This window comes from Notolepis coatsorum, assembly GCF_963971535.1.
Source record: "Notolepis coatsorum genome assembly, chromosome: 1".
Taxonomy (NCBI): Eukaryota; Metazoa; Chordata; class Actinopteri; order Aulopiformes; family Paralepididae; genus Notolepis; species Notolepis coatsorum.
Window position 1 is genome coordinate 301,249,688 of NC_140165.1, and position 26,302 is coordinate 301,275,989.

General features: G+C 42.0%; 1 protein-coding gene across 8 annotated transcripts in view; it reads right to left on the reverse strand.

Moving 5' to 3' along the window:
• The window catches only part of synrg (synergin, gamma), a gene marked incomplete at its 5' end in the record, with an annotated part of 108,928 nt that extends 83,385 nt beyond the window's left edge, over nucleotides 1–25,543 (reverse strand). For 6 of the 8 annotated variants that reach the window (XM_084331213.1, XM_084331212.1, XM_084331208.1 and 3 more), the window contains 5 exons: nucleotides 316–421; nucleotides 3,913–4,040; nucleotides 6,574–6,761; nucleotides 10,915–10,955; nucleotides 25,496–25,543. In XM_084331213.1, coding sequence (XP_084187339.1) covers nucleotides 316–421; nucleotides 3,913–4,040; nucleotides 6,574–6,761; nucleotides 10,915–10,955; nucleotides 25,496–25,530 — 498 coding nt within the window. Of the gene's footprint in view, nucleotides 1–315; nucleotides 422–3,912; nucleotides 4,041–6,573; nucleotides 6,762–10,914; nucleotides 10,956–16,766; nucleotides 16,840–25,495 lie in introns of those variants that run through there. The other 2 variants (XM_084331214.1, XM_084331209.1) reach the window with 2 other exon arrangements.
• Between the last annotated feature and the right edge of the window lie 759 nt (nucleotides 25,544–26,302).

The window sequence follows — 26,302 nt, forward strand, 5'->3', positions numbered from 1 at the left end:
AGGAGAGCCGGGGGGGAAAGGGGAGCCGGTGTGGAGGAGAGCCGGGGGGGAAAGGGGAGCCGGTGTGGAGGAGAGCCGGGGGGGAAAGGGGAGCCGGTGTGGAGGAAAGCCGGGGGGGAAAGGGGAGCCGGTGTGGAGGAGAGCCGGGGGGGAAAGGAGAGCCGGGGGGGAAAGGGGAGCCGGTGTGGAGGAGAGCCGGGGGGGAGGAGAGCCGGGGGGAAAGGGGAGCCGGGGGGAAAGGAGAGCCGGGGGGAAAGAAGAACCGGTGTGGAGGAGAGCCGGGGGGAAAGGAGAACCGGTGTGGAGGAGGCTCACCTTGGGTTTGACGCTGCTGAGAAGTCTGAGCTTCTGTTTCTGCTCCTCAAACTGTCTCCTCTTCCTGTCCTCCTCCAGCATCTTCTGCTGCTGCTCCAGCCGCTTCCTGCAGGGAAAAGGTGCACAGTACAACACACTAGGTGAGGTGATGAGCAACACACACACACACGTATATATTACGTATATTCATTTAATACGTATATATTAATTTACTATGTAAAGCACTTGGTGAAACTGTTTGAATAAGAGTTACATAAATCAAGATTGTCATTAGTAGCAGTAACACACAGATGGCCATTTGGAGGTGAATCTCGTATGGTCGCTGATATACCTATGCATTCAAAAAGATATATTTCCCCATCGGATCTCTTAGTTACAGTAACACTGTGCTGTCAGAACAGTCTTATGTTTGTAGGTTAAGCATTTAACGTTAGCTATTGTCCTTTTCGCCATCCTCTTATCAACCTGGAAATGCACATATGAAATGCGTATTATAACCTAATAAATCAAGTGATTTATGCACAAAATGTATTGTTTCTTCCAGCCGCTTCCTGCAGGGAACATGGTGCCTAGGCGAGATAATGAGCAACACAAACACACACACACACACGTCTACATTGCTATGTAAAGCGCTCAGCAGCGCCACCCACCCAATGGCTGAATTGCCAATGGCTGAATTGGAGTATTGCACTGTGCGGGCACAGCTGTGAGATCCGCGCAAGGCCAGATATCTTGAATGAATGTGTTTATTTATTTCGAACATAAATTGAAAATAAATAATAATAAAAAAACTAGACAATTCTGCGCGGGGAAATTGTGAAAGTGTGGGTGATGCCTGTGCACCTCCGGCCAACGGGAGAGGGTCTATTGTCTCTGTATTGTCTCTTTCCACAGCAAAACGGTAGGCAAGGCACCTTGGTTGAGAAATGCAGGCTTGAATCTATGTTGTTTAGTCTATCTGTTCAGTACTGTTCAGTACTGTTTCAAGATGCACACTGAGATCTTCTGAGAATTGTTGAATAGATACACAAATGTTCTAGAATGTTTGATTATGACATCATACTGTGACATCACAAATGTTCTAGAATGTACTATTATGACAAGTAAATAAGTCAAGAACAAAACAAGAACACCATAAAGTCCAAAAAATGTAAAATAAATGTATGATTCCACAGACATAACTTTGACCACAAGACCACCTGTTGTCGGGCCTTACAAATAATTTTTTTTTTTAAATCACATGCCATGAAACTCGGTGACCTGGCTGAATTTAAGACTGCACAAATCATGTTTAAAGCACGAAACAATTCACTCCCGGGTAACATCCAAAAATTCTGTTATAGAGAGGGGGGGGGGGTTACAATTTAGAGGAGAGTCTAACTTCAAGAAACAGGCTGTTCATTCAACAATGTATGTATATTTCAGTTTGTGGAGTGAATATGAGTTGCATAAGATAATAGAGTGTGAAGGTATACTGAATACTGTCCATCTGTATATCATGTATGTCATTATATGTTCTGATGAATTGAAAATGGGGGACCCTGATGTAAACAAGACGAAAGTCTTTCTCTGGTCTGCATCCCCTTAACAATTGTGTGTATTGAGCCGTACTGTATATTGTACCCATTCTGCAATCTGTTAACACTTTCCGTGCCAGCAGGGGGTGTCAGAAATAGGCGCTTGAGTGCCAACGCTGTAGTCAATGGAGGGCGATCATATTTGCGAACGCATAAACTATATCTTAAATTATGGCTATGTGTCTAATACGCCCGTCGCTTATCAATGACTTGTTTGCAGTCAACATTGTCGAAACGGATTTTTTTTTTTTTTTTTTTTTTTTTTTTAAAACGCTTGTTTTTTTTACTTTCAGAAAAAAATATTCTGCAGGAATCGCGCTTTACTGTAATACACAAAACACTGTAATTTTTTGGCCTATTTATGAATCGTTTTCAAATAAACGCTAGATTATCGATAGTATATGTGTACTTATGCACGCTATAGAAGCGGGCTGAAAAATCGATTATCTTATTTCCTGATCAGCACACACACACTCACAGCCACACACACACATATGGGACACGTTGGTATATAGGTGAAAACGGCTCTGATTATCCCAAGACTGGTAAAATAGATTCCTTACCTCTGATCAGATGTTCTCCAAAAAGATTATTCCAATTCCTGATCGCCATTCCAAATATCGATCGCGTTTATTAATCCAACGCTGGGTGGTCGAAAGACATATTCCACGCTGTTCTGGTGGTGGGCAATGAATGGGATCGGCTCAGATTACATGCCTGACAAGTAAAATGTGGAATCCGGACTATTTTTTTCCCATCCATTTCATTCAGTCCAATCCAATGGGGTGCAATACCATCCGGAGAGACGATAGGGGGCGGCATTTTCCCTGTTAGAGCTCAGACAGATCCCCACTGGTAACGTGAGGCTAGATTGATGAAAAATTTATGGAAATCGATAATAAAAAAAACAACGATTAAAAACGAGATTTCTCGTCGGTTGGCACTCAACGCATGGGCATGAACTAACGAGATTTCTCGTGGCTGGCACTCAAAGTGTTAATAAAGTTTTCAATCAATCAATCAATCAAGGGGATAGGAATACATACGTTTACACTTCATCCTCCTACTCCTGCTTGTTTGTTTTTTAATGTTTATTACTTGTTTTTTATTATTATTTATTTTCAATTTATGTTTCGAAATAAATAAACGCATTCATTCAAGATATTGTGTGAGCAAAAGTATAGTTAATTTACTCATACAGTATGTACATCCTCTGGCCTCGCGCGGATCTCACAGCTGTGCCCTCACAGTGCAATACTCCAATTCAGCCATTGGGTGGGCGGCGCTGCTGAGCGGCCCTCACAGCGCGGCCCTGAGAGCGCCGCTGGCTCTGCAGCTGCATGCTTCTCGGCCCAAGCCGAAGGCAATGCTGAGACTGGGATTCGATACCGGAGCCTCTTGCATTGGTGACGAGCGCAATCTCCGCCACGCCACCCAGCCTATGTAAAGCACTTTGTGAAACTGTTTTGATTTTATTTATACAGGGAAGACAGTTGAGAGCAAGCTCTCTTTTTCAACATCACCCTGATTACAGCATTTGGACATAGAACACACATTGCATATAGTATACATAGATACATACATATATACAAGCACACATCATGTTAAATAATGAATTGCAGGGAGAAAGAAAATCTAAATTAAAATAATAATAATAATAATAATAATAATAATAATAATAATAATAATAATAATAATAATAATAATAATAATAATAATAAAATAATAATAATAATAATAATAATAATAATAATAATAATAATAATGTACATTAAGTTAACAGCTAAGAGAAGCATGAACAGTCCACAGTTGCATAAGCGTTACATAAATGAAGATCATCATAAGTAGTAGTAGTAGTAGTAGCAGTACCACACTGATGAAACGCATTAAGACTACAAACTCCACAGGTACAGACACACAGGTACAGACACACAGGTACAGACACACAGGTACAGACACACAGGTACAGACACACAGGTACAGAACCATAGCGATATATGGACGAGACAAAGGGCCTTACTGATGCTCCTCGGCCATCTGCTTCTGCATGTCAGCGGTGTACTGCGGCCCCGGGGCCCTCATGCCCATGAACTGCGGCTGGGCCATGAACTGCATCCCCTGGCTCTGCATCCCCATCGCCATGCCGCCCTGATCAAGCAGCAAACACACACACACACACAGAGAGAGCAGCTGAAAAACACAACCTCATTGGTATTCCTACTGTAGTGCTCCTTTCATTCAATATTAAATGAACCGCGGCAGCGGGGGAGCTAATGCATTACCACAGGATCTTTATTGGACAAGCAGCCCCATTAGCAGGCCGGGAGGGGGCTCTATTTACTCACACTGGTGTTTTAGAGGACTTGTAAACAGATGCATCTGGGCGCAAACAGGGTTTTGGTAAAAGCCCTAAAAAGCCAGAGAAACTCTGGGGAAATCACTAGGACGGTGTCGGCGTTGTACGCATCGAGCCGAGCATCGAGCCGAGCATCGAGCCGAGCACGAGTCCACTGCATCTTTTGTAAACACAACTAGAATTCCTCCCCGACTACACGTTTGCCAGTATTCCTCTGGCAAAACTACACGGTGATCTACATCGGCGATACGCGTGTCGTAAGAAATTATGATTTCAATATTACGCAGCGCTGCCTGTATGTGTCGAGTATTAGCTTCGTAGGATGATATCTGCCGCTACTTCGCTAATCCGGTGTCTTAAGCCTATTTTAAAGCCGTAGCTGACTATCTGGCATCTGTTTTGGTGATATGTATATATGGATATGTGTTGTATTTAACACAGAATGATGATTTATGCTTCATGCCTCCTCCTCCTCCTCCTCTAAGCAGTGTACTGCGTGTGCTGTAGACTTCAAAGTGGAAAACAAAACCAAACAATATAAATAAATAAGAGGAAAGCAGAAGGTAGCGGTGTTTGAATGCAGGTTATGAAGGCAAAACAAAGCCTGAGATCAGAGAGCAGAGAGCAGGACACAATTCCCCTGCCAAGTGCCTCTGCTGCCTCCTCTCTGTTAGAAGGGAAGGGCAGAAGCTAGAGGCACAGAGGTCTGTTCTACTGGAAACAGCAGTGTCTGCCGAAAACAAGACTGAGTCTTGTTAATTTGTCTGGTGTGATATAGGCTAACGCTGTAGCAAGAGAATACACGGTGCACCAGGTACGATGGGGGGGGGCGACAGTGGCTCAGGAGGTAGATCGGTTGTCTGGTAATCGGAAGGTTCCCGGTTCGATTCCCGCTCCTCCCCAGGCAGCGTGTCGAAGTGTCCTTGAGCAAGACACTTAACCCCTAACTGCTCCCGATGAGCAGGTTGGCACCTCGCATGGCTGCCTCCGCCATCGGTGTGTGAATGTGTGATTGAATGTGTGAGTGAATGTGTGAGTGAATGGGTAAGTGAATGTGTGAGTGAATGTGTGAGTGAATGGGTAAGTGAATGTGTGAGTGAATGTGTAAGTGAATGTGTGAGTGATTGTGTGAGTGAATGGGTAAGTGAATGGGTAAGTGAATGTGTGAGTGAATGTGTGAGTGAATGTGTGAGTGAATGTGTAAGTGAATGTGTGAGTGAATGTGTGAGTGAATGGGTAAGTGAATGTGTGAGTGAATGTGTAAGTGAATGTGTGAGTGAATGTGTGAGTGAATGGGTGAGTGAATGTGTGAGTGAATGTGTGAGTGAATGGGTAAGTGAATGTGTGAGTGAATGTGTAAGTGAATGTGTGAGTGAATGGGTGAGTGAATGGGTGTGTGAATGTGTGAGTGAATGGGTGAGTGAATGTGTGTGTGAATGTGTGAGTGAATGTGTGAGTGAATGGGTAAGTGAATGTGTGAGTGAATGTGTAAGTGAATGTGTGAGTGAATGGGTGAGTGAATGGGTGTGTGAATGTGTGAGTGAATGTGTGAGTGAATGTGTGTGTGAATGTGTGAGTGAATGGGTGAATGTGAGGAACAAACTTTTTTAAAGTGCTCTCTGTGTGTCTGTGGTCCTGGGCAGGTCAGGGGGTAGAGGAGGGATTGGCTCTCTGTGTGTCTGTGGTCCTGGCCAGGCCAGGGGGTAGAGGAGGGCTTGGCTCTCTGTGTGTTGGTGGTCCTGGGCAGGTCAGTGGGTAGAGGGCTTGGCTCTCTGTGTGATCGTGGTCCTGGGCAGGCCAGGGGGTAGAGGGCTTGGCTCTCTGTGTGATCGTGGTCCTGGGCAGGCCAGGGGGTAGAGGGCTTGGCTCTCTGTGTGATCGTGGTCCTGGGTAGGTCAGTGGGTAGAGGGCATGGCTCTCTGTGTGATCGTGGTCCTGGGTAGGTCAGTGGGTAGAGGAGGGCATGGCTCTCTGTGTGATCGTGGTCCTGGGCAGGTCAGTGGGTTGAGGGCTTGACTCTCTGTGTGTTGGTGGTCCTGGGCAGGTCAGGGGGTAGAGGGCTTGGCTCTGTGAGCAGCGTATCACCAACACAGCTAGGGTTATGGGGTTTGATCCCCACCGGGGCCACCTGTACTGGAACATGCGTGCAGTCATTCCATTGTAAGAGAAGCATGTACGTTCCTCCATCGATCCCCTCGGGGGAGATTCAGGGGTCACGGCAGCACAGGGGAGGGGAGGCGCGTTGCTATGGCAGGCTACTAGAAAAGCACTATAGAAGCGCGGCCATTCGTGACCAAAACGCAAACACAACACCCTGCTCCTCACCTGCATGGCCATGGCCCCGGCCGGCATCTGACCCCCGTAGTTCATCCCCATCATGCCCTGCATGTTGGGCTGCATGACCTGGACCATCGGGAATCCCTGCTGCTGATGCTGCTGATGCTGCTGCTGTTGCTGCTGATGTTGTTGCTGCTGATGTTGCTGCTGCTGTTGCTGTTGCATAGGCACCATGCCTGCAGGGAGAGAAGCACAACAAAACACAGTGAACGTTAGCCTCGGATCTAAACGGCACAGGGGGGGGGGAATGAAATTGAGATCATATTTAATCGCCTTCTTCCCGAGGGCAAGACGTCCGCTCAAATGCATGCGAAAGGAAATTACAATAAAAGGCGTTTAAGTTTGAATGGGATGACTCAGGCTCACGCATAAAGTGAAACAGCGTCGCAAACCAATTCCCTGAACAGCTAGGAGGAAAACAGGGGTTCAGCGAAAACCCAATCTGTTCAGCTGGTGACTGCTGCTGTGACAGCCAAAGGCAGAACAAGATGAGTAGAGAGTGTGAGTGTGAGAGTGTGTGTGTGTGTGTGTGTGTGTGTGTGTGTGTGTGTGTGTGTGTGTGTGTGTGTGTGTGTGTGTGTGGTTCACATTATGCTACAGCTGACTACTACTGCAGAAGCCCCCAGAAGACTTGCTATATTAGGTCCTAACCAGGCTGAATAAATGGAGGCGGCAGGCATTCCAATTTGTCACTGCCAGCGGGAGCACGTAATGACCCCTGAGAGATGCTTGTCACTTGTATATCAAGTCAACAAAAGAGTCAACCATAAGTCTAAACATGAGGGGCATGTATGGCTTCATGACACCACAGAAAGCGAGGGTTGGGCATAGACATAAATATAAAGGCTAGATGACTCACTAGCTGCTGGCCAATGTAGACCGACGTTGCCACATGGCGGCCATCTTGCCACAGGCAGCACGCCCACTCATGACATGAATGTCTATGGTGCATGTACTATTGAAATAACCATAGCTTGCAAAATTTTCTACCGATTTTCAAACGGTTTGGTTTGTTATAAACGTCAGAGATGTAGTTATCATACTGCACACTTATTATGGACTTGATATGAAAATAATTTCAACATGTCCAAGCATCATAGCCACGTTAACACATTGGGCGCCATGGGTTATATCCATCAATAGTCTGCCACCATTGAAAGCCTATGGAGATGTTTACCTTCTTTGCAGAGCTATAACTTTTTAAATTGTATTGCTATATTGACATTACTATGGCCCATTCAACATCGATTATCTATCGTTCAGGATGTGGGAACGTTATATTTTTTCATTCATACATTGTTGTGTTACTAGCGTCGAGAATATAAGTATGTTTTTAATCTTTTCTGCTGTAATTCCAAAAACAGTAGTTATAGGCCCTGAAGCATATATAGATTATCGATTGGCATTTCTTTCCTATACATGCCATATTAAAAAATTCAAATTATATGATCGGTATACATTATGCTTCATCATGCGTGAAGGAAAGGGGGGGGGGGGGTGTCGTTTATAATTCCTTGATCGTCAGTAACGGCTTTATTTACTATGGCTTGATACGTTGATCAGATGGTTTGCAGTAGGGCTGCAACGATTAGTCGACATAATCGACGACGTCGATCATAAAAACTCGTCGATGCCGAATTTTTGCGTCGATGCAAAATAATAATAAAACTTTTATTTTTTTTATTATAATTTTTTTTGCACTACCTATCTTTGTGTAAGTGGCTTCTCACCTCTGGTCCAGCTGAAGACAAAGCAGAGGAACAGATTGGACATTGAGCATGACCTCAGAGTTGCTTTGTCTACCATCACCCCAGACTTTGAGACTTGTCAGGAGCAAACAACATCCCCAGTTATCCCATTAGTTCCCTGGGATGTTAAGCTAAGAAGTCTGCTAAGAAGGATATATTATTTATTATTATTATTATTTTATTTCATTGTGTTTTTAGCCTTAGTTGCACTTTTGTTGCAACCCCAGTTATCCCATTAGTTCCCCCAAACTTACTGTCGGTCTGTTATGTTAAGCTAAGAAGTCTGCTAAGAGCCCGGAAAAGGAGCCGCGCCCACAGGAAGCAGAGATGGAGGGTGTGACAGAAATAATCGTTAGATTAGTCGACTAATCAAAAAGATTATCGAGAGATTAGTCGACTACCAAAATAATCGTTAGTTGCAGCCCTAGTTTGCAGTGAAATGAATAAACAATCGGGGCTGAAAATAACATTACTGTCCTCTTACCGTTCGCCGATGAGACAGGAAGAAAAAGATCCCAATCCATTTCCGGTTTGTATGGCGCAATAAACGCAGAAATCATATCGATTATTGCGTTATGGCAGCGATCCATATGCACGCCAGTGTTTGTCTGTAGTCCCGTAGCAAGATATTACTGCCAGAGGAATTTCCTCAACGCACCGATCACAACTTCCGGTTTTGAGTGTAACTCGCCCGACCATCCACCAGTAGGGTTGGGAATCGTTTGGATTTGAACGATTCTGGTTCCGATTCCGATTCTCCATATCGATTCCTGTTCTAAACGATTCTCGATTCCGATTCTTTGAGGTGCAGGTCAAAACAGGTCACAGCTTATTTCGAAGGAGATTTTTTCTTTTTCTTTTTTTTTCAAAAAGAAAATCATACTATTCACATTTTCAGTTGACTTGATACAGTTTAATGTGGTTGCTGTACTGTAACTAGGGTATTAATTAACAAACAAAAAAAAACAAAAAAAGTAAAAAAAGTAAAATAAAAAAAAATAAAAATCGAAATTTAGAATCGAAATTCAAATATGTTACTTCCGGTTCCAGAACCGGAAGTTAGGAACCGGTTCCTATTATAACCGGTTTTCGGTGCCCAACCCTATCCACCAGGCGGCGGTATTGAGGCGTTGCAGTCTCATTCAGGGTCCCGCTGCAGCACCGGAGGTTGGCTGGATGAATTATGAATGCCATGGCGAAAAAATATTGATCCCAAACACGCTGTACAGCATTGTTGGCGTTCAACGCATGGCGGGCAATAACGCTGTACGACGTTTTTGGCGACCAATGTGTTAATACCGTTTGTAATAAACCAAACCGTTTGTAAATCCGTCAAGGTTTCAGCGAGTTAAGAGTATTTTTGTACAGCTACCATAGAATGTATCAGAATAGTTGACTGAGACAAAATGGCCACTGGTGAACTACGCTGGAGCCTCCGCATTGCACCATCTAGTTATATACCGGTATATATCTATGGGGTTGGGTACCGAACCCAGTGCTTTTAAGGGTACCGACCGAATTACATCAGCACTAGATCAATCGGTACCATATTTCGGTACCTTTACATGTTTAGTATAAGAGTGTAATATACTAGACAAGAGGGAGCCTTTTCCACAAATATATATATATTACTGTCCTGTCTCCTCTGACGAGGTCAGAGGAGTTTGATCATATTAACTGAGGATGGCCAGATACTGTTGATATTTAAACATTAAAAAAAAACGTAATACATGATCATGCAATTTATTGTGTGTGGTGTGTTACAACAATAAACAACACCATTTTCTAAATGTTGAAATTGAGAAGTTTGGACTTTTTATTTTTACAACTGAAATAAAAAAGAAATTATTACAGAGAAAGTTAAGTACCGAAAAAAAGAAGGATGGAGTGCGTGGTGAGAGGAGTGTGAAGGGTCTGGCTGGGAGGACGCAGCTCAGTTCACAAGCTGTGTCTGCATTACATACTGTATACACACAGCTCTATTATGAACCACCACAGGTTCTGAGAGTTAAGTCAAAACTCCTCCTAACTAATGATTGCAAGTTCTCGTTGTGTTTTGGAAGGGATCAACAGAAAGCTCAAAGAGTCTCGACAAAGGCTGGTGGGGTGAAAACACAAGCTGCGGAAATACAGTAAAAAAAATCTCCCTTTTCTCTCCTTTTGTCATATTTTGTCTCCTTTCAAACCCTCCAGCCGAGATGTTCTTCTGTGGGTTTCTGGGAAAGCTCGACGAACGCTGGTCGCGAATAAAACACGTTACTATCACTGTTAACCTGTCAGGTCAAGGTGCTGATCTTATCGGTGACCAGCGGTTCCGAGCATGTTTGTCGACTGGAGGATTTTAAAGGAGACTTCACAGAGAAAAGGGTAATTTTATACTGTATTTCAGGCATACTTGTGTTTTCACTCCACCAGCCTTTGTTGAGACTCTTCCTGTTGATCCCTTCGAAAACACAATGTGAACTTGCAATAACTAGTCAGGACGAGTTTTGACTTAACCCTGAGAATCTGCAGTGGTTCATTATAGAGCTAGTCAATAAGAGCTAGGGAGGATGCTGCTACGGACTGAAAAATGGCTCACCTTGCGGCGGTCCCATGCCCCCTCCGACAGGATACATGAAACTGAGGGAGAGAAGGTAGAACAGAGGTTATTATCACAAGGTTCAGAATTAAGACCAACATCTCTGATGTGCATGGCAGGCGGCCATTCAAAAGTCATCATGTTTACGCCCTGCTGTGCTTTGAAGTCATTCTGAGAGCTGTAGAAACAGTGGTAATTAAGTCAAATGAAACACTTCAAACTAAAAGCCATGATTCAATTTGCTGGGCTTTTCTCTGCATATACCATTAGTGGGGGGGAATACATTTAATTTAACAAGTGTAGGGTAATGGTCTTTTAGGCATGTTGAATAATTACCAAATTATTATTTTGCACAGTACCATAATACAGCTTTCCAATTCTAGGTGTATAATAGCCACATTACAAAGGAACACATCACATGGATGTAAATAATGCACAAGACTGGGCTGAAGGAGATCAAGAGGCTTGTTGTTGAACTTAAGGGAAAGAATAAAGGAGAGAGAGAGAAAGAGAGCACACACAAGTGCAGCGACGTTTTAATGTTGCCAACATTGTTAGAGAAGCCTGTATCAATTCAAAACATTATTGTTAGCATTCGGAATCGGGAGCCCACTCAATTGATTATCAGGCTATCTAGCCAACCCTTATGACAATTGACAATGACAAACATATCTTATAACTATCAAATCAATAGCTTACGGTAGCAGATTGTCAAGAGGCTCATCCTGTGGGGTTATATCCAGCTGTTCTCTCAGACAGCAGGTGCTGTGGCCCACAGATCTGCGGCTCATTAACTCTACTGCTGGCAAACTTTGAACCGGCATCATGTATCAGTGATGAAAAAGAGTTTGCTAATCACTTCATTTAAATTATTTTTAATCAGACGTCTTTATTGCCAAGTAAGCTTGCACGTACAAGGAATTTGTCTTGGTCGTTTGGTCCATCGACATTAACAGACAATTTAAGTACAATAAAATAAAATGGAATATATAAACTAAATTAGAATACAAATACAATAGAATATAATATAGGACAGGGCTGAACAATTGTGCAGGATGTAGTGTAGAATATAATATAATTAGGATAAGAAATACAGTGGAACAGAATATATAACAGGGCTGTGCAATTGTGCAGTATTGTGCAAAGAATATGAATAGTGTCATGTTCATATGCTCAAAGTTTTGAGTATGTGAGTCCAGGAAGGGTGTGTTATGTTAACGTAAAACAGTGTGACAGACGCTTCTGTAGTGTAGTGTCTATGGGGTATACATATAGGGCCTAACAAAATTAATAGTTGGTTTCAGGTTGGTTGTCAGTTTGGCCATGGGTAGGTAGGGAATTTATTTTATTTTATTTTTTTATTTTATTCTTTCCCACGGCGACTATGGATAGGGAATTTCTTTATTTAATTAAAATGTTCACAACAACATGGATGCATGTACTCTGCCAGCATGTTTAATATCCATAATACTAAATGTTTGACTAAGATTTCTATGAAACTTTATTCTAAAAAAAAAAGAAAAGAAAATCGGATTTTTTTTTTTTTTATATATAATTTTTTTTTAAAACTCATAAAATATATTGGGTCGCACCTAAATCGGCAGGGTCGGTCGGCAACCTGAAACCAACTATTAATTTTGTTAGGCCTAGTGTCTACTGTCTACTATAACGCAGTGTGAGCATCTCTCAGTGTACGTTTGTTTAACAACAGCAGACCACTGGCTCTTGTGTTTTCACTCCACCAGCCTTTGTGGAGACTCTTTGAGCGTTCTGTTGATCCCTTCAAAAACACAATGCAAACTTCCAATAACTAGTCAGGACGAGCAGCTCTCAGTGTTTGTTTAACAACAGCGGCCCACAGGCTCCCAAACAATAGAACAATAGACCAAAGAAAGGTCCCAAATGACAAATATTCGCGTCCAAAGTAAATGTTTTGACGCCCCCGGGACGTCGTTCATTTCTTTTATAGTTCAAACCTTTCATCGTCCGCAACTTTCTAGGCGGGCTTCTCCGTCGTTCTGTCTAAAGGCAGTGTGGGTCTCATGGTTCTAGCTCACTGCTCCTCCGGGAAGGATAGAATAAGGCAACAGTGCATTGACCGTATGCTCTAAATCTGACAGGCAAGAAGAGGGATTGATCCAATAACACGCCGCTGTTGCTCAAAACAACGTATAGATCAATGAACGAGTTCCGTCAACGGCGGTTAATGTTGGCTCTGCTCCGCGACTTGCCGCCGTGTGGGTTCAGCACGGCCCCGTTGATATCAGCAACATGCAAGGCTTTTCACACACGTCACGTGTCTCTGGTCTAAGTTCGTATAATTAATTATTTTAATAATTAATTGAGATTTGAACAAGATTGCTTAACAACAAGCGGCTGGATACAAACTCACGCTGCACACTGCTACGAATGCAAACAGGCACAGTAACTACACAACAACACACCTAGTGAATCTGAGAAGAATCACTTAAAGGTTTATCTCCCGTCTCTCGCCAAAGGCATTGTTGGTGCAGAAGCAGATATAATAGGCTATAATCAGTTGTTGATATAGACCTGTTCGCTGTTTACAAACATAGCGCGTTCGACTCCGAGCCAATCAGCAATACCAACTGAGTCACGTAACTAAGTTGCCCCGGACCTGCGCTAAAAGAATATGTCATGTAATTTTGCCAAATCAGCATGGCTGTGAGTGGGAGAATTTCACCTTTTACATATCTAGCTTTGGCATGGATTGATTGTTTAGATCGCTAGCATGGCTAACAAATGTGAATAATATATTGTAGTCTGCCCCGTTGTTCTGACCAGGATTACGTTCCTTTTGCCCCACTGATGCGTGTGCTGCACACCGAGTCTGACGTATACAGCAAACAGGTCTATAGTAGGACCATCTACTTTGCACAAACAATACATTTGGCCGAACAGGGGATACTCTTTAGCAATTCTTCTCGGTGGCAGTGCTTAGAGAGTTACTGCCGTTTGCCGAGGAGGAAGGCCTTTGCAACCGTATTAGATCACAAACAGGGTCAGAGGTCAACGACAAGTTGAGGATCACTATCCTGGGAGCTGAGTGGGATTTTGATGGGATTTTGATGGGATTTTCAGGAGTCAGTGGGATCTTCATAGTGGGCAAAAATGCCCGGGTTTCATAGTCCCATATTGGTTGTTTGAAGGGGCCTGTCAGTTATTACCTCGGATGTCAGAATCATCAGCAATTTGTTGCATTGTTAACTAGCTAACGTTTTATATATTGGGTCAATGTATATTGCCTCAAATAGCTTTTGCTTCTCTGTGCATCTTCCATAGGCTTCAATAGAACTGGCACCAAAGTCTGGCACCAAGCAGAGCATAGAACGCTGGTGTTCTGACGTAATGACTCTTCCTTCTTTTATGGTTTCCTTGTTTTAGGGCTGTCCCCGACTAAGGATTTGGATGGTCGACTATGATTGGCCAAAATTTGCTGTTAGTCGACTATTTGTCGACAAAAAAATTCCATTTGGACTGTGGGGGTGCTTAATGTCTGAAGGAGTCGACTGTAGGCTTCTTGTCCTCTGCAAAAGCATGCAATTGGTCCACTGATGGATACATCTTGATATTTGTCTAGTGTGTTCATTAGATTGGTGAAATCCTCTTTCAGTGCCTCTGTGCCTGTTTTCGTAGGCAGTTAGCCTCTGGTATGCGTGCCATTAGCGTTAGCCACGCTTCTAGGCCTCTTTTCTTTTGGAAAGAATGATAAAAAAATATAAATAAAAATTAAGTTTTATAAATCTTTTTATTTTATTTTTTTTCTCGACTAAGAGGTTGGCAGTCGACTAATCGACTAATAGGGGTCAAGCCCTACCTTGTTTATAACAAGACCCCGAAGGAGCCTCCATTCAATGATCATCACTGATCATCAGGTCACAGCGGAGGACAGACGGAACAGTCATCACTGATCATCAGGTCACAGCGGAGGACAGACGGAACAGTCATCACTGATCATCAGGTCACAGCGGAGGACAGACGGAACAGTCACCACTGATCATCAGGTCACAGCGGAGGACAGACGGAACAGTCATCACTGATCATCAGGTCACAGCGGAGGACAGACGGAACAGTCATCACTGATCATCAGGTCACAGCGGAGGACAGACGGAACAGTCATCACTGATCATCAGGTCACAGCGGAGGACAGACGGAACAGTCATCACTGATCATCAGGTCACAGCGGAGGACAGACGGAACAGTCATCACTGATCATCAGGTCACAGCGGAGGACAGACGGAACAGTCACCACTGATCATCAGGTCACAGCGGAGGACAGACGGAACAGTCAGAGCTGATCATCAGGTCACAGCGGAGGACAGACGGAACAGTCATCACTGATCATCAGGTCACAGCGGAGGACAGACGGAACAGTCATCACTGATCATCAGGTCACAGCGGAGGACAGACGGAACAGTCATCACTGATCATCAGGTCACAGCGGAGGACAGACGGAACAGTCACCACTGATCATCAGGTCACAGCGGAGGACAGACGGAACAGTCAGAGCTGATCATCAGGTCACAGCGGAGGACAGACGGAACAGTCACCACTGATCATCAGGTCACAGCGGAGGACAGACGGAACAGTCACCACTGATCATCAGGTCACAGCGGAGGCCAGACGGAACAGTCACCACTGATCATCAGGTCACAGCGGAGGCCAGACGGAACAGTCATCACTGACCATCAGGTCACAGCGGAGGACAAACGGAACAGTCACCACTGATCATCAGGTCACAGCGGAGGACAGACGGAACAGTCAGAGCTGATCATCAGGTCACAGCGGAGGACAGACGGAACAGTCACCACTGATCATCAGGTCACAGCAGAGGACAGACGGAACAGTCACCACTGATCATCAGGTCACAGCGGAGGACAGACGGAACAGTCACCACTGATCATCAGGTCACAGCGGAGGACAGACGGAACAGTCACCACTGATCATCAGGTCACAGCGGAGGACAGACGGAACAGTCACCACTGATCATCAGGTCACAGCGGAGGACAGACGGAACAGTCAGAGCTGATCATCAGGTCACAGCGGAGGACAGACGGAACAGTCATCACTGATCATCAGGTCACAGCGGAGGACAGACGGAACAGTCAGAGCTGATCATCAGGTCACAGCGGAGGACAGACGGAACAGTCATCACTGATCATCAGGTCACAGCGGAGGACAGACGGAACAGTCACCACTGATCATCAGGTCACAGCGGAGGACAGACGGAACAGTCATCACTGATCATCAGGTCACAGCGGAGGACAAACGGAACAGTCATCACTGATCATCAGGTCACAGCGGAGGACAGACGGAACAGTCATCACTGATCATCAGGTCACAGCGGAGGACAGACGGAACAGTCAGAGCTGATCATCAGGTCACAGCGGAGGACAGACGGAACAGTCATCACTAGGGGTGTAACGATGCATTGATTAATCGAAATGCATCGATTCTAATGTGACGATTCAACTAGGGCTGTCTTAAATACTTCGAAGCTTCGTTCGATGGCACAAGCTTCGAACATAAAAAAAAAATCGAAGTTAAAAAAAAATAAAAAAATAAATAAAAATTCTTCAAATTTTTATTTTTATTTCTGTGTGTGTGTGTGCGTGTGCGTGTGCGTGTGCGTGTGCGTGTGTGTGTGTGTGTGTGGGGCCATTGGGTGGGGCCGGGGGACAAATACACTGGAGGAAAGGAACCCAGCTCAGCACTGCCCAAATTATATCATCACTATTGCCTGTTTGAAGGATATCATCCTCAAACACATATACACCACCTACACGCCTATTCTCAGTCCTTGCCCCACAATGGTGGAATGAACTACCCACCCCAGTTAGGACAGCCGAATCCCGTCCAATCTTTCGCCGTCGACTAAAGACGCACTTCTTCAACCATTATCTGAAATTAAATTAAAAAAATTAAATTAAAAAAATCTAACCCTAACTAACCTTACTGTCATGCACTTGTCCTAATAAACTAACCTACACTGTAACACGCAACACTTTGATGAATATTGTTACTCAGCTGATAGAGTTGTATCCTTCCTGATGACCTGTCGTACAGAACTTGTAAGTCGCTTTGGATAAAAGCGTCAGCTAAATGACTAAATGTAAATGTGAATGTGAATGCCTTGTAGAATTCCAGACATAAGAAAGAAAGATACTAGGATGAATAAACAAAATAGGAAATAAAATGTAGAAATGCATGCAATACATAAATAAATATGAATCTCCATATATGAAATAAAACATTTAGATAAGGTGCTACTGAGATGTTTTGGTGAGTTCTTTGTTTTTTTTGTGGAAGTAGCCCTTCTTAAAAATGCATGAACATTCACTGATAATTGGTCTGTAGTGGAGTCTACAAGGTCTACATTGCCGGACCATGTAGAATCCGGACCTTGTAGACATAATTCTGTGCATAGTTTAGTCTACACAGGCCATATTTCAAATAATCAAAATCTTACTTCATTAATCTTAAACATTCTTGATTTGGGGGATTGGTAGTTCCCATGAAATCTGAAGTTGTTCAAACGACAACAGCGATCCACCTTTAATTAAATCACACAGCCGTGTTGGCTGCGTCACAGTCACGAAAGGGGCTACTTAATTCATTAATCCAATCCACTTTATTTATAGAGCACATTTAAAAACAACAAAGTTTACCAAAGTGCTGTACAAGTCCCACAACATAAGATAAAAATAAAAATAAAAGAAATGTATATAAAAAAAAAAATTCGAAGCTTCGAATTAAAATCGAAGCTCGGCCCCGAAGCTTCAATTGCCAAAAATAAATTCGAAGGTCAGCCCTAGATTCAACTGCATCGATTTGAAAATGTTAGAACGATTATAATCTAAATTAATCGGGGGAAAAAATATTTATGTTTTTTTTTTGTGTGTGTATTGTTTTTATTGACCTATAGTGCATTCATGCTGAGTGAATCAGTTCCCCCAGCCACATTTGTGTATTCAAAAATGTTTGGGGAATTAACTGATTGAAAATGTATCGGATCAAATCGTGGTCAAATGAAGAGATTTCATGATGCATTGAATCGTTGCCTGAATAATCATAATCGAAATTTTATCGTTGTGAGGTCGCATCGTTACACCAGTCATCACTGATCATCAGGTCACAGCGGAGGTGAGTGAACAAAATAACAAAATAACAACAACAACAATTGTTGTTGTGATTGTTTTTTTCTGCAGTGAAGCACGACTTGGAGCGGTTCTGCATCACATCTGCCAGAAGATTTACAACAGCAGCCACTGCCTAACCATGTCACGACCAATAAACAGCCGCGGATTAGCGGTGGCAGATTAACACACGCAGAGAGAGATCAGCACTGGCTGCAGCTGTGGGACCTGGGGACCAGCCATCCAAGTCTGAAGTCTGTGTTGTTGCTGAATGGATGACTGATTTGACAGCTACTGTAGGTGTGCACTGCAGTAATCGTAACCAAATTATAATCCAAAAGTAAACAACATACCGGATAAGGCAAACACAAGGCTATGTATTTGCAAATTATATTATTTCTTTATATTTTTCTTTTTTTTTCTTTTTAATAAATGTGACAGCTGAAAGTGCTCGACAGGAATAGCTTTCCCTGTTCGAAACTATTTCTAGCTGCCAATCAATAATCTGCCTGCTTCAAGAAAGGTGATGGCTACAGATGGGGACCATCACCGCCGTGGAAAGCAGGGTCTGTACTCTGTCCAAGGAACATCGCACGTGAACCTCCTGAGCCTCCAGAAGTCACGCCTTTTCATTCTTTGCGTTGCTCTCTGCAGCCTTGTTGGGCCACAAGCAATGATCCTTGCAAGGGGCACTGGAACAAGGCTGCAACGTTCTTTATATTTTTTACAAAACGAGATGACGGCGTCGTCATGTCTGAATGATTGTTGTGAATAAGGTTTTAGTTAAAAGAACACACCAACATTTTGAGAAATTAGCTTATAATCTTCTCAAGAGAGAGACAATAAGATAGATGCCAGTTTCCTCTCTGTGCGTTCAGTAGAAAGCCATCTGGCTGCATGTTAGCCTAGCTTAGCACTAGGGCTGCACGATTTTGGGAAATAATCTAATTGCGATTTTTCTGACAGATATTGCGATTGCGATTAAATTTGCGATTATAATAATTATTATTTTTAAGCAGCCCCACAGAGGTTTATTGTAAAATGCGGCTTGCATCTGGCCTACACAATGGGTCTGTTTGGGACACAGAGCCTGACATTTTTTCTTTTTACCTGGGAATCGATACCGGTACCCAACGGTACCTTTTTTTCTGTACTTTACTCTCCCTCTCTGAAGTCTAAACTTCACAACACACAATCTAAACCGCCTTACCTCCCTCTCCCAAACCGATCTTGTATCTCAATGGGACTTCCTGGTTAAAGAAATAAAAAATGTGAGATTCTTTTTTTTTTGCGATTTCGATTTCAAATCGATTAATCGTTCAGCCCTACTTAGCACAATAAAATAAATATCTACTCTAAAATCTTAAAGAGTGGTTCTAGTAATGGTCTGGAGGTTGGGCTGGGAGGTATACCGAATATGAAGGTATACAGTCATGGATCCATGCAAAGGTCATATATATATATATATTAGGGCTGTCAGTTTATCGCGTTAATTAGATTAATTAATTAATTACACAGCAAATTATCACGTTATGAAAATTAAAATTAATTACATTTTTTTCTTTCTTTTCTTTATCTCATTCATTCCATAAGAACGTAGAATAAACATTTACAAACTTTTTTTTTTAAATGGTCCATTTGCATGTTCTTGGTATCTGATTCTAGGGACATCTATGGATCTCAGGGAATGTATTCCCAGTGTCAGAAATACTGTGTCTGACTCTGTTACTAGGCTTGAGTAAATTGTAATGAACCAAATGAGAATATCAATAAATTTTTTGTTTTACTGTGAATAACACAATGCTAAAATTGACCAGACCTGAAAAATCTAAGCAAATGAATAAAGGGCAGATGATTAAACAGAAGGTTTTGTAGATACAGTACTGAATTCTGCCATCCGGACACATGCAATTTGAAATATGATTATAGAATATCAGGCCTAAAATGGTTATGTGATTAAAATGCGATTAATTAGATTAATTAATTACAAATCCTGTAATTAATTAGATTACTTTTTTTAATCGCCTGACAGCACTAATATATATAGGCGTTAGGGATGCTCGATATTGGCTTTTTTACCGATACCGATATTCCGATATTGTCCAACTCTTAATTTCCGATACCGATATCAACCGATACCGATATATGCAGGGTTTCCCACCCCAAAAAACGGAATAATTTCAGGTAACTAATAATTTCACTGGATATATATATAACAAATATTGTTATTGTTTTTTTCTTTTTTTAAACCGATACCGATATTTTCCGATATCATATTTTACTGCCGATATCGGCCGATAATATCGGTCGGCCGATAATATCGGACATCCCTAATAGGCGTATATATATATGTACAAATGTACACATTTCTTTACAAAAAGTTAAAAAAAATATTTTGAAATTATGAAATAGGACCAGGACAATTGTATTACAAGATAAAGATGTAAAAAGAAAAAAAAAAAAAAAAGTCATATCATAATGTAATTTGCACTGGAAAACTATACCGTCACATACTAAGGAAGATAATGTGATATACAGTATTTGGGTCATATCGCCCAGCCCTGAGTCTGTTTTGAAAATGTTCACACAAGTCAATCCAAATCACTTGGAATCAGTGTGACTGTGAATGTGATACTCTCAAGTTTCACATGCGCTCCTTTTTCATTCTTATATGTGACATTAATATTCTTAGGACCACATGCTGCTAAAATATCAGTAATAATGCAGGAGCTATATAGCTAGCTCTTTTTAGGCTAAGGATAATTACTCCACATAGACTTGGCCTAGATGAAGGCACTCCTGGACCAGGATAGTATGCAAATAATGCAATATTTCAAATGATCTCAATAAAATGTCAAGGCAACTTATTTGATCCTATTTAAAATACCCAATAATATGCACTATGTATGATGATCATGATAGTATTATCATTAGTGTGTGTGTGTGTGTGCGTGTGCGTGCGTGCGTGCGTGCATGATCTGTCCTTAATGTGAATGTAAATTGTATTAATGATGTTGTTAAAGTGTTAAGTCACTATCCATCACTGAATGAGGTAACACAGTGGTGAATGAGCCTCTGGCCCACTGATGGAAGCCCCTGCCTGTGCAGCATTACTTACCAAGTATTATGAACTGGGTGTCTGTGGTGACATTCCCGGGAAAAGATCTTGCTTAGAATACGTAAAGTAAACAAAGTACTAATCGAACACAGGGAAAAAGCTACATAATGTATGTTCTGTTATACAGTATATTATAAAACATTTTAATCATAGTATTGCTGTGTGTGTATCAGGGTGGGCGGGTGGGTTCGTGTAGTGATGAGAGCATGCGGCGTTCGCAACTGCAATGATTGACTCCAGTTTGCAGCTTTTGTTTGGACTTTTGCTGATGCAAAATGTCATTACATTGGGCTACTTAATGTAAATATAGCCTCTTAGTATTACTCGTGGAAACATAACGTATATTATGTCTGTTTTCCTGTGGTCGATTAGTACTTTATTTTCGTTTTCTGATGAGACCGTGAAAGGGAGATCTTCAAGATTGGCACTTTAAGTTCAGCTGATAAGATAAGATGTTCCTTTATTAATCCCCTTAGGGGAAATTCAGTGGTCATCGCAGCACGGGGGAGGGGGAGGGGGAGGTAGTCCAAATAAATTGATTCAGGCAGATGTATTGTGTTGAAAATACACCTATACTTGGCTTTTTGTTAGCATTAGCCTATTCTATTTAGGTCTCCTTTTGTCCAATCTATGACATTAACTCTCAAGCTAAGGAATTAGCCTGATTGTACATGATACAGTAGGCCTATAGAAAGTACAGCATCGGACTTGTTTCTAGTGGGTCCCCACAGAAGACATAGTATTCTCTTGACCTTTTTCTGCCCTACAATATGGCGCAGGGTCACAGCTCCATGGGCCATGGTTGTCATTTAATAATAATAACCACCTATTTTGATTACAGTCACCTGTCGTTTGTGACTAAGATGTCAGCGTAATGAGCGTACATGTCTATTTTATGTGTAACAGTGACAATGAAACCGTAAAACGTTTGAGGCCTATTAAGATGTTAGATCCTAATATGAAAAATTGTGTGATTTAATTAATGTTCTATGCCTTGCTTATCTTGACTTTGTCTAATTTGCTGCTGTCCATTTTATGCCAAAATGTATGTCTGCACCTTATGCATTGCTCCAATTATGTGCTCATTTTATGTATTTCTTACTGCTGTGAAGCACTTTGAGCTGCAATTCTTGTATGCAAGGTGCTACAAATAAGGTTTATTATTATTATTGTATTATTATTATTATTATTATTATTATTATTATTATTATTATTATTATTATGGTCCTTTGACATGGCTGAAAAGGTACCGTGGTCTCTTTTTGTACAGTATAGTATAATATGAATGTATAGGACCGTAAGTCTATAATGTGACCCTCCTCCAAAACAATAGCTGTCTGTGTAACAGCTTGGGAACCTAAATAGGCTACAACAACACAATTCCTGAAGGATTACCGTGAGAAAATGTGATATTTTTTCTGATGCTCTTGTTTTGAGACATCTGGGCCTAGATTTGAATCTTTGTTTTGGAAATTACATCCATTTTGCGATACAGATCGTGGAATAGAGCCGGTTGGGAAGAACAACAGCACAAAGTGGGCTGCTATATTGTTGCTTAGCCTAGCTTAGCACAATGAATGGAAGCGGACATTTGGGAGAGGTGTTAGTTGGACAATGCGTAGGCTACCCGTACATGTCCGCCTCCATTCATTGTGCTAAGCTAGGCTAACATGCAGCCAGATAGCTTTCTACTGAACGCACAGAGAGGAAACTGGTATCCATCTTCTTGTCTCTCTCTGGAGAAGACGGTAAAGCGAATTTACCAAAATGTTGGCGTGTTCCTTTAAACTAAAATATTAAACAATGGAGTTATTTATACTTTCACTGAAGAGTCCAAGGAAAACACTATTATACTTTTATGTTTATATGTTGACTTATATGTTATATGTTATGTTACTATTATTTTGCACAAATAAATACTGCTGCAATCGCCAATAAAACATTGTTCAGTATTTCCTTTTTATAAATAGTAACGCAAATTACCCTGAGATATCATGTTATTATTTTAAGGCTATATCGCCCACCCACCCCCTCCCTAGTGCAGATTCCAAGACCAGGCTGTCACAGCACAAAGCACTACAGATTTCTGCCCACCATGTACAGAAGCCCTTCATCCCATCGCAAGGCACAGAAGAGGCCTAGAGGACTTCTTTTGTACGTTGCAGAATCCTGCTCCATCTTCTGGCTTTTCACTCTGGCCTGACACTAGTTTACTGTCTCTAGTTATCCCTGACTTGCATCACGTCACCACCAGGCCCAGCCTATATGCCCCCCGCACTACAGACTCGCAAGGCACCGTCTACAACGAAAAGCTTGGAAGTTAATAACGTTAAGAACAAGGAAGGGACTCAGCAGAACTGAGGATGTTTTGTCCAGTTTAGTATTGAATCCATATTGATATATCACTAGGGTATCGACCAAAACATCGGTACTACCGAGTACCGATTCATGCTGGATTAATCGGTACCAAATGTCAGTACTCTGTACCTACCTTTACATGTTTAGTATAAGAGTGTAATATATACTAGACAAGAGGGAGCCTTTTCCACAAATAGATATATTACTGTCCCGTCTCTTGGGTCTTTGGAAAGATCAGACGAGACCAGATGAGGTCAGAGGAGTTTGATCATATTTACTGAGGATGGCCAGAAAAAAGGTCAACGCATAGGCTTAAGAGTCACATTGCATATGGAGTCCTATACGTCGTATAGAGTTAAGCTAGTATTTTCCAACACACACCTCGTCTTACAGGCTAATGATTTGCTTATTTCACACACGACAACAAGACAAGTCTAATCTATAATCTCGAGGTTCTTCAGTTTCAGGATCAGTAGCACCTGGTGGGTCGAGAGGTTTTGTAGCCAAACATGCATCCATTATTCAGAGGTCTCGGGCCGTGCGGTGGCCCCGGCTGATGAAAGAGTCATGAGGCTGGACTTTTCATCTCCTCTGTGGCCCCTGGCTGCTTTAGCAACATCAACAGGCTTGTTGAGCAGGCTCAAAGAATCCCAGAAATATGTACAACTCTGTCAAAACCGTCCACATGAGGTGGAGATGAATGAACCCACGCTGTTTATTATTCTATTTGTCCTGGAATGACAGCGCCCCGGCCTGCACCACAGTCAGAGAGAAGATTGCTACAACAACTGCGGGAGAAAATGAGGAATAACACCAGCAACATATTTAGGTCAATTTTCTCACAAACACAAACATGTAGCCTCGTCTATAGTGCCAATAATCCAGTGCTTTTATCATAATAAAGTAACGGCCGTAATACAACAGCCCTGGAACACTCTGAGATCAAACGAGAAGGAGCGAAACATCAAACTAGCCCAATAACTAACCACTGCTATTAAAAAAAACATAACAGAACCACGAAACTTCCATTTCTGGTATACAAAAAAGAGGTGACGTAAATATATTGAGCTAATTCACTCAAACCAGGCCAGGAATGCAGAGTATTTCTACTGAACAATAGAGACTGGGAACAGAGGAGGTCATACACACTGACAAGATAGGTTTCCTGGTGGTTTGGAGAGAAGCACAAGACCAAACCAGGAGAAGAAAATACCCTTTGTGCTTAAAGAGCAGATTCTGAAAGGGTCCCATCCTCATAATAATAATAATAATTTAAAAATAATAATAATTAAAGTAGTAAAGCCACTACTAATATATACTAACGGTTATAATACCTTCCAAAGGAGCCACTATTATTCCCATCACATCAACACACGGTTGATAAGGTTGTTATACTAAATGGCAATGGGTGGGAAGGGGTAGGTAGCAAGATGACCTAGCTATTAACACCACCAAGCATTCAGGTCGGTGCTGCTGATTCGTATTATTAGTTATTTATTAGCAATACTAGCTAAGATAGCTGACTGACACTCCCCAGCAATTGTCATGTCAGATATAACAGCTATTAGGGCAGCTGGCTACCTACAATAATAATAATACGTGGTTGTCATTCTGATTCTGATGTAGCTGGTTAGTTGCAAATTGATGACCATTTGAACAAGAAAGCTGTCTTGCAAGCCACCAGAAACAGAAGTCCAGCCACATCTAGCCTAGTGTATTAGGTGCCTTGGCCCTGGTACTAGCTAGCTAGCTCTAATGCTAGCTTTGACACCTGACAGCCAGCCATCTCATCACCCTGCCTCGACAACAAAGCAGCCCTCACTTCTCTCTCTTTAGTCTTAGTCCATCCTGGGCGCACACAGTGGACCGGGACATACTAGTAGCCATGTATTTGATGAACACAAACGATTATTTTCGGACATATTTAAATTTAAAAAAGCTAAAGTACCTGCTACCTCCCCCAGATCCTGGCCGTAGCGCCATCTTGATATCAGCATTCAGTCACTACAGAGCGATGTCGTCGGCAGTGACGCTGAGGTGACTCTTCCGGATTACTTGGGTTACTGTAATGCACTTTCATTTCCACAAGATGTCGCTGTTGTTATTCTTTCTGTTGTGCTATCCTTGTTCTCTCAGCTCTTGAGGTCACTAACTATGGCTAGGGCAGCTGCTGCAGGTTCTAAGAGACAAGAATAATATCTTGGGCCAAATAATGCGACTGGACATTGATCATTTAATAAATGTAACTATACGTTGAATAACAGTGTCTTGGGTTTAACGTCACTGTGTCTGTGCCATGTCATAGTTATTTTTTTAATGGTTAAATTGCATCAAAATATAACAAATAGAATGGTTCTCTCTGGAACCATTTTGGAGGGCCACAAATAATGTTATGGAGGTGCAATTTCAGTGACTTTTTTGTGTCAAATTTGACTATGGAAATCAATGGAGGAATTAGACAGCGAATAGTCAGTGAAATGTCATCTCATTTTGAATGTAATTTAGATTAGATTAGATTAGATTCGATTAGATTTGATTAGATTAAAATGTATTGTCATTATACAGCACACATACAGTACAACAAAAATATGTTTGGCATCCAAACAGAGTGCAAATGTAACAGTAAAGTGCCACAGCAATATACAATGTACAGGTGATTAAACGGGGTATAATATATATAAACTATAGTACCACTGAGCATAGTGCCAATCAGATGTATGTACAGAGTTGTAGTATTAATATGAACTGTGATACA